The sequence below is a fragment of the Aplysia californica genome, unplaced genomic scaffold (genome assembly GCF_000002075.1).
Source record: "Aplysia californica isolate F4 #8 unplaced genomic scaffold, AplCal3.0 scaffold00775, whole genome shotgun sequence".
In the NCBI taxonomy this organism is placed as follows: domain Eukaryota; kingdom Metazoa; phylum Mollusca; class Gastropoda; order Aplysiida; family Aplysiidae; genus Aplysia; species Aplysia californica.
Genome location: NW_004798045.1, coordinates 77654 through 87396, shown reverse-complemented (window position 1 = coordinate 87396; position 9743 = coordinate 77654). Strand labels below are relative to the sequence as shown.

The window sequence follows — 9743 nt, the reverse complement described above, 5'->3', positions numbered from 1 at the left end:
GTATGCTTTAGCGTAAAAGTGTAGCCAAAGTATATGTAGGTCACAATAGAAAAAGCAAGACAGGGCTAAGTCGTGCAAGTAAACGTTTTCCTTTCGAATCCCCCCCCCCCATACATGCTGGATAAAAAAGCTTATGACGTTTAAATAAATGGATTGAAAGGGGGGGGGGGGTGTTAATCTTGATCCATGGGTAGTTGGGATCATGTGATAAAAGAAGAAAATGTATGAGGGTGGGGGGAGGGGGGGTGGTATGAAGAAATGATATGAGAGGAAAAGAAGGATGAGAAGAAGTTGAAGATGCAGGGGGAGATGGAGGAGGAGGAGGAGGAGGAGGAGGAGAAAATGAAGACAAGAGAAAGAAGAGAAGTAGGAGCAGAAGTAGAAGGAGGAAAAATAGAACGGGGAAAAGATGAAGAAATAGGAGCAGGAGACGGAGGAGGAGAAAAAGATGAAGAGGTAATTAGAATAGAAAAATAGTAAAAGTAGGAGGAGCAGAAGTAGGAACAAAAGTAATTAGAATGAGGAGAAAATTAAAAATAAATGGAGGAGATGACGGAGAAGAAGTAGAAGGAGGAGATGGAGGAGTACGAGATAAAAAAAAAAGACTAAAACGCTCATGGTCCTAGTTTTAATGTCCTCGGAATATTCTTGAACGTGGGTTGTATGACGAGTTTACTAACGACTCTCTTTTCCCCAAGTTTGGTGGCTATCTAAAATTTACGTTGAAATCGGAGGTCCCGCCTCTGTAATGGTCTCACCCGGCGTTGAGAGTGGCGCTAAGCGTACCTACTTACCGCTCTTGGACAGGACATTTCTAAAGTTTGCATAGTGCAAAATGGAATCTTAACGAAACGGAAAATGATGCACACCCTCGAGATGACGGTACAGAAAAAAGGCATCATTTTAAAACAGAGTTAATTAATATTTTGTTGAGGCCAGTATTGTCTCTTTCAGTAAAGAAATCTTTTTACGATTTACTTGTCATGATATGCCAAATAGTAATGATACCCTCTATCCGTTGTGGCAAAATTAATTTTGGTTGTAGGGGAAATGGCATGTGTCCGAAAAGTCTACCCGCCACGTTCATAAACTTTTAGAGTTTTGTCCCTTTACAGGTCCTGAGCCACGCGCTGGAGAAGAAAGAGAACGAGTGTAAAAAGCAAAAACAAAACATTCTTGACAAAATGACAACAATCGTGGAGGATCTTGAGAGCCAGATACAGGTGAGAATATCTCTCCAATTATTTGTTCCTAAGTATAGTCGGGTAAACATTGACCCAGATAGATCTATAGCCTATCTAGCATTGTTCAAATGTTGATGAACTTAAAGGTCTGTTATATTTCGAACACAGGATGTTGGATCTTTAATTCTCTTTGGGGGAGGGGCGGGGGGCGAAGCAAAGAACTGAACCACCTGACCTGACACCACCTCAGACGCCATGCTTGGCCTTGACATTGCTTATTGTGCCCGTATCAAGAACAATAACTTCCGACAGTACCTTTGACATTCATCTTTAACAGTGTGGTCACTTCACACGTTCTGAGCTACACAGTGGAGGCGACAGGTGAGAATCTCTCTCGAAGTAATTGTTTCCAAATAATAACGAGTTAACATTTAATTACCGAGGTGTCTGATACTTTTTAATGGCAATCGTTTTAATTGGAATGAACATTAATTTAGAATGTACTGCCTCTTAATTACCTTATATTCTTGAGAGGAATGATAAACTCTTACGATAATTACCTACACACACCCCACGGACATTTCTGAAATGGCCCCAAAACGAAATAGTATCGTAGCAAACAAAAAATAAAATGATGTGGATCGTCGCGAGAACATACGACAGTTATAATGTATTCGCTGTGACCAGTTTCAGTTCTGTTGTTACCAGATAATAATATGTTGCTTTCGTAACCTGTGACGACCGACAGTGACAGTACAACTAAATCAAAACTGTTTTGACGTCCCTAGCTATACGACTGAGAAGAAGGTCGTGTGACAGAAATTTATATCAATTTTCATAACCTTAAGAATGGCGTTACACTACAGGGCCTGAGCCACACCTTTGAGGAGAAGAAGAAAGAAGATCTTCAACAGAGACAGACTGTGGAAAAAGTCAAAACATCCTTAGAGGACAACAAAAAAGAGTGTCTTCAACAAAAGCAGGACATCCTAGAAAATGTGACAGCAACTGTGGAGGCTCTTGAGAGCAAACTGAGCGAAGTGAGCAGCCAGCTACCGGTGAGAACCTCTCGGAACATTTGACCTCCAATATTGACGAGTAAAATTTTATCTAGGAGTTGCTTCTCTACTTGGAAATAAGCCTTCACAAGTGCATAATAACCCCCCCCCCCCTTTTTGTTGAATAATATCTATGGATAGGCCTACTCTTCAAGCCTCTTCTCATGCTTTTGCCAGCTCTCTCACCCCCCCCCTCTCTCTCTCTCGCTTTCGCTCTCTCTCTCGCTCTCTCTTTTTTTTCTCTTTCTCTCTCTCCCCACCCATCTCTCTCTCTCTCTCTCTCTCTCTCTCTCTCTCTCTCTCTTTCCTTCTCTTTCTCTCTCTCACCACCCATCTCTCTCTCTCTCTATCTCTCTCTCTCTCTCTTTCTTTCTCTTTCTCTCTCTCATCCTCCTTCTCTCTCTTCCAATGTGTCTGTGTATCTATCTCAATCTACTTCACTTCCCTCGTTTCTCTTTCTCCATCTATCTCTCTCTCTGTCCCTATCTATCTATCTATCTATCTATCTATCTATCTATCTATCTATCTGTCTGTCTGTCTGTCTGTCTGTCTGTCTGTCTGTCTGTCTGTCTGTCTGTCTATCTATCTATCTATCTATCTGGCTGGCTGGCTGGCTGGCTGGCTGGCTGTAACCCCATAACTAGCAATCTCTGTTCAGGAGAAAGAGTGGAAGAGACTCTCACAGACAATAACTTGTAAGGACACCTTTCAAATTAATGTTACCAATTTGGATTGATGAAACTCAACTTAGAGTTTCACGGTTTTCAACCCGATTTACCACGTAGGCGAGAATGGTTTTAGGCTCTTTTCTTTGTCCAATGTGAGGCTGACATAGGTTCGTATCCCGACCCCCCCCCCCCCCCCCCCGGCAATCGGTCGGAAGCGTATTGACCATGTGAAATTGAACCTGTGTGATTGATTTATAAACTAGTGTATTGACTTAGTAAACAACAAAACAAAATTGAGAAATGAACTGGACTATAAACTTGGGAATGGATTGAGCAATAAACTTTGAAATCGACTGTCTGATTGATATATAATTCTTTACTCAGGTTTACACTCCCTCTCCATTCCTGACGTCATGCAGTAGTAATCAAACCAACTTCACTTCCCTGGGTGTAGTCATTCCAACTTTTACTCTGTGGATTTCTCTTCAGCCACAGTCGTGCGCTGATATCAAGGGTCCGGGCCCTCGACCTGTAGTCGTTCTCCACGGTCTGAAAGTTGTCTGCGACACCGTTACTGACAACGGTGGCTGGATCTTGATTCAGGTGAGTTCATCATTATCTTACTGATATATAGGTCGATACAATACACTTTATCTTACTGATATATAGGTCGATACAATACCTATGAGTTCATCTTTATCTTACTGTTATATAGGTCGATACAATACATGTGAGTTCATCTTTATCTTACTAATAGATATGTTGATACAATACAGGTGAATTCATCCTTATCTTACCGATGTACGGAGAAAAAGATGCCCCATTTACCCCCCCCCCCCAATGTCGTGCATACATTCTGTATTCTAACAAAGAAATAAATGTAGCGTTCTCATACTATTGCCATGTGGATTTGATCTTTGAGAATGTTTCGGAGTGTCCTATGGTCTGCTGGGGTAATAATATAGTGTAAAGCGTATATAGCCTGCTGCTGAGCGGGGATTGCGCTATACAAATGCTATTTATTATTATTATTATTATTATTATTATTGTCTTTGAGATAACCTCAGAGTAAAAAAAAGAAAAAAGCCAAAACACATTCTGCAGTGTGAGGGGTTACCCAACTCTGCATCGACCGTTGTCGATCTCTTGCCTCATACCCGCAGAACCACCACATGGGGCCCCAGATCTGATTCGGCACATTCAAATAACAAATCTGCAGTGACAGTGCGTGTGGATCCGTCTTGATCACAGAACCAGAGTGGACATTTGAACCCTTAAGAGCTTTTAAAGCTACCCATGGTGTTACTTCTTTATCATGCAAGTCTCTCTCATTCACATCATCTGGAATTTCTGCAGCCTATTTTTCAGAATTCCAGGAATGAATTTTTCCAGTAATTAGAAATGAGTGTCATCGCTTAGCAAACAGGCCGTTGAAAAATCTCAATACGTTTCACTTGTCTTAAGAACCCAAGTTTTCATTGTTTTCCTACCCAGAGCATTATCTTAATTTATTCCAAGATAGACTGGACATGTGATATGGCTTCATTTTCAAATCATACTTTAATTAAGATTCTGTAAGTGCGGGACTTTCATCAGCCTAGTTCACTGCTACACTCTCGAGCAGACTTCTTTGGTGTTGTTGCGGCCGACATGCGAACTCTTTCCCCATTTCCCTCCTTTCGCACCGTTTTGTTAATGCTTACTCTTTTTCATAAACGGCTTATTTGCAGATTACCTCTCAAATTGAACTGTTCGAACCGAGATTTCGATTCCAGAGGGCGCACTAGATGTAGATCTCTACTCAGTGCAATAACAGGCTTGGAGCATCTTTAGGGACTTGATTTCAGCGTATTTTCTAATGCGAAAATACTTTTTCTGGGTTACTCCAAGATATGGCCGATGCAGAGGTTGTAGTCTGACCAATTCAACTTAAAGCTGGTGTACGGATGATCAAACATAATTCCTCTCAGATTTGTGGCAGATCCGCGCAACATTGAAGAAGTTATTGTTTTCTTGAGGTCATCGAGGACAGTAGATGGTTGGAAAGTAAAAGAGATATATACTGACGGTCATTAAAAACGCACCATTTTGGATTGAGCACATTTTGGACTAAAATCTATCCAGTGACATCAATTGAGGTTGACAAAAGTTCACAGGCAACAGAGGTTACTGATCGCACAAAATTTGAAGTTCCCAGTTCAAAACTGTCAATGTGCACGTGCAACATGCAAAAATCCGATATGTCGACCTCAAACCTAAAATTTGTTCAGCGAGACAGATTTTTTGGCTGTTAGGGAGAGATTGTATTCGCCCATAACAAAAACTGACATCCTTTACTCTGTGCGACGGATTTTTTCTGCGTAAATAATGCCGCGACTTTCCATGCAAGAACGTGAAAAGGCAATTGGAATGCCCCAAGCCGGAATGGTAGCACGGCAAGTTGCCAGGCGCATGAACTGTAACCACTCGACTGTAACCCAGTTGTCTCAACAAAATGCAGCTACTGGTTCTACAGCAGATCGACGACGGAGCGGCCAACCACGAGTTACATCACCAGCGCAAAACCGTTACATTTGCCAACGTCACCTTTGTGACCGTTTCCTGCCAGCACGGAAACAGGTCGTCAAGTAGTTGGTCGGCGTGTACCAGTTTCTGAATGGACCGTGCGACGCCGTTTGCGGGAAGCAGGACTTGCAGCCAGACTCTCGTACGTTGGTCCTGTCTTGACACAGAGGCACTGTCAACAACGTTTGCAATAGGCCAGGCAGCATTTAGTTGACGAGAGTCGCATGCTGACGGGAGAAGAAGGCAAGGGCTATGCCAACTGTTGCATGCTGGAGGTCGATAGATGGGGAGGAGGCAGCGTCATGGTATAGGGAGCGTTCAGCCACGATTATCGCACGCCACTGTGCTTCTTCGACCAGCCTGTAAATGTCACCACGTACCAGCAGGTTTTAAAGAACCACGTCGTGCCGTTATTTGGTCAACACCCAGAGCTGCAATTATTCCAACACGACAACGCCCTCCCCCACACCGCTCAAGCCACCACTGCTTTTCTGAAGGCAAACAACATCGATGTCCTGCCTTGGCCATCACTGTCTCCTGACTTGACACCAACTTAGCATGTGTGGGACGAGCTTGGCCACCGTTTGTCCCGTGGAAGACCTCTACACAATCTCCAAGAGCTGAGGCGTTCTCTGACAAATGAGTGGGTACAGATTCCAAAGGTGTTCTTTCAGACTCTTGTCAATTCCACGAGAAGACGCTACCAATCCTGTACATTGTATTCAGGACAATGGAGGACATACACGATACTAAAGCAGGTGTTAAAAACTCAGTTTACCGCTCTGATTTTTGAAAAATGACTTTTGTTACTTCATGCTTTTGTGCTCGCGGTGCCATTTGACCTTTTCATGTCATTTCAGCTGTGAATGTTCACAAAATGGCCATAGAATGCAATGGTATACAATCTGTTTAAAAAAATAAACACATCACCACTACTTGAAACGTTTTGTAAGTGGTGCGTTTTTAATGACCGTCAGTATATTTTATCCCTGAATGGCTTATCTTACCTGCGTCTATGGTGTAGCGGTTAGGCATCTCGCTGTCACATGCAGTAGACTCGAGTTCGATTCATGGATGGGGACATTTTTTATCGAGTGTATCTGTTTTTCTATTGGGATTTTGTATCTCTCTCAGACCGGATTGACCCTGACAGGCTGGGTCAAAAGCCAGCCGCCTAAATGATTTAAATTATGTCGATAGGGGCTTGAAAACATCTACATAAAAATTGTTTATCTTGAAGGATGGATAGCTCAACCAAATAGTCATCGGCAAATGTTTTTAACAGAAAAACCGAAGGGTCCAAACTATTTGCATGTAGCCCGTTAAAGGTGCGTAGGTGATTCCATTTTCCTGGTTTCAAACATGATATTGGGACTAACACGTTCACAGCCTAATATTTTAAAATCTACTCACAATACTATATTCACATTGTATTTTTATGTGCCTGTGTGTTTGGCTTTTTAGTGTTCACGCATCCAGTATAATCTGAGCGACTGGTCGCGGCAAGCCCCACCCTGTTTACAACCTACCCGGCGCCACTGTGTACAACAAGTTAAATTATACCCACGACAATTACTTTGCATTCAGGAACAGTTTTGTTTCCAGAACTAGAGTGAACCACAGATAGTTACAGTTTAAAGTATTTCATGATGACATGTCTCACAAACTGGCGTATTGTTCTGTTATGTCTACAGAGACGTACCTCGGCGGACGTAGACTTTTACCGTGGATGGACCGACTATAAGTATGGATTCGGCGACCTCACAGGCAATTTCTGGTTTGGGCTGGAGAAAATCCACCAGCTGACAAATAAGGTAATTTCTGTTTTCTTTAGAGCAATGTATTATCACAAACATATGCCAGCACTCTGCGCCGTGGCTGTTGTCACTGTCGATGACATTGTTGCTGTAATTTATTTTCCCTCGTGATATTAGTTGGGTTTACTATCAGCTCTATTATTACCACTCTTATTAATGACCATAGTGTTTACAGCAGTAGTTGCAGTATATTTTCAAGGAAATCGATCCACTTGGCTCTGTCATATCGCAGATGGATGTTAAATCTGAACTCTAGCTCCTGAAAAACATTCCCCTTTTCGTAAGTTACATGAAACCCCTACTATGCCTTTGTAAAGGAAGTAGTGGATGTAGAAGGAAGAAGGGAAAGTTATAGGTTGTGTTAATGGAAACTGGAGCTGTCAGAACATCAGTCTTTGTCGTTGTTGATGAGATTTTTCATGTTGTCGCAGTTATCATTAATAACAATTATAATAATAGAATATTAATAATAATAACCATACTGCTATAATAAAAAAACATTATTACTTTCGTTGTTTACCTCTTAATTACTTTTGAGACAGATTTGAGGGGCATGTAGCTCTTGAGCCCTTTACTTTGAGTCTCTATCAGTTCTTGACTGTCGCCTGCGCAGAGTCTATGTCACCCCCCGGGGCGGTGCTACTCACTGAAATGTCTTTAGGCCTTTCCCAAAGGGGGCCATAAACTTGTTCTTATGCACAGTAGAATTGAAAATGGGCTAATTCACCTATGTCATGCTCATAACTGTGCCTGAACTGCAACAGGGAACTGCTGCTTTTTCTTTCCTAATCCCTACTATCGTCATTTTCCTCTACTTCTTTTGTATGTTTGTCACACTCTTTTTTGACCCGCTATCTCCAGGGTGCCTTTATAGTCGAAGCAGACTTTGTGCTGTTGAAGCTAGAGAGGTGAGCAGAGCAAGCCCGATTCCCTGTAAGGACTTCTCTGTTGACATCCACCCCTTGGCGCTCATATGACCTTTTGCAGTTACGAGCGCCGTAAAACCTCTACAAAAAAAAGTCTATGTGCTTTTACCCGTAATCTGCATTTAATACAGGAATTGCTTTCCAACTTGGCATTCTCTTCTTTTTGGGTAGTTGACGCGTGCTCTGGTGTGGTTTGCTCCTTCTTTCATATTATGTATGTTTCGTCATTTTCTCTCCTCCTTCTTTTTATGTTTTTGTTTGTTACTCTCTTGTAACACTTCTAATCGTTGGCCCTTATATGACCTTATTGTGTTGCAAGTGCCGCAAGACACTTAATAAAACAAACGTTCTCTTCTGCATCTTTTACGTGTTTGGTCAATTTTGTTTTTACTCTACTTGGATAGTTCTGAAGTCGTGCACGTGGTACCCCAGTAGGACACATGGCTGAGAGGAAATGTTTGGGAGGGCCGAAAACATGAGGACCAGACTTGGATTCGAACCTGTAGCGTCCGCGTCGAGGACAATCTATTTCCGTTTTAGACAGCTGGGCTTTGCTTTTGTTGAAATATTGAGAGTCTACAGGTCAGTTGTTTTAATTTTCCTCTTCTTCTCATCAGCAGGAGAGATACGAACTGAGGTTTGACATGACATACAAAGGAAAAGACTACTTCGCCAGCTACGACAACTTTTGGCTGCTCGGAGAACCTGAAAACTACAAAATTCAGATGTCGGGATTTTCGGGTAATGCTAGTGACAGCATGGCTTATCACAATGGCAAGATGTTCTCAACCAAGGACCGTGACAACGACGATTTCAGTTCAGGCAGCTGCGCCAGCAGCAGACACGGAGCTTGGTGGTACTCGGTATGCCACCGGGTGAACCTGAACGGAGCATGGGGCAGTACAAAATACGACAGGGGCTTGAACTGGGGTAGTGTTACGGGATGGGAAGATTCTGTCACCTTCAGCGAGATGAAGATTCGTCCACTTGCTGAGTGACAGCTGCATGACACTCAATACGCGACGGCTTGGTTGTAATTCTATTGAGATATTATGTACATAACATTATGTTTGTGTTTGTGTGGAGGAAAGAGAAACTCATTGTTAGAACATCTTATAACATTGCCTCCGTTTATGGCACAAATTTACAAATAAAGATCAAGATACGCATAGTCGGTAGTCTAGTGGTTAGGTTACTGGACTTGTAATCGTAAGGCTATTCATAGGTTCAGCTTTCACCTTAAAAATATTGGAGACATGTGAGTGAGGATGAGTTAACCCATACTAGAAAAGTGAATGCTCCCATGATTCTTTTAATTATAATTGATAATTATAGTAATATGACTTTTTATAGGGCTTAACCCTAAGGAGTAGAACCCCAAAAACACTATACAGTGTAAAATTATCGATATATCGTTTAAAACAACTATTAAATAAAAGAAAGAAAATGTACGTTGTGAGACCATTGTAAAAAAACATACATACAAACACACACAATTCACAGACCCATATGCAATCTAATATAT

The 9743-nt window shown here is 42.0% G+C and overlaps 1 protein-coding gene across 1 annotated transcript; it reads left to right on the top strand.

Annotated features, from left to right (window-relative positions):
* The first annotated feature begins 1312 nt into the window (after nt 1-1312).
* Nucleotides 1313-9671, top strand: LOC101864337 (ficolin-1). Its single transcript, XM_035972639.1, has 5 exons — nt 1313-1330; nt 2051-2242; nt 3400-3513; nt 7170-7289; nt 8839-9671. The coding sequence occupies exons 1-5, from the start codon at nt 1313-1315 to the stop codon at nt 9214-9216; spliced, it is 822 nt and encodes a 273-aa protein (XP_035828532.1). The 3' UTR covers nt 9217-9671.
* Nucleotides 9672-9743: the final 72 nt, after the last annotated feature.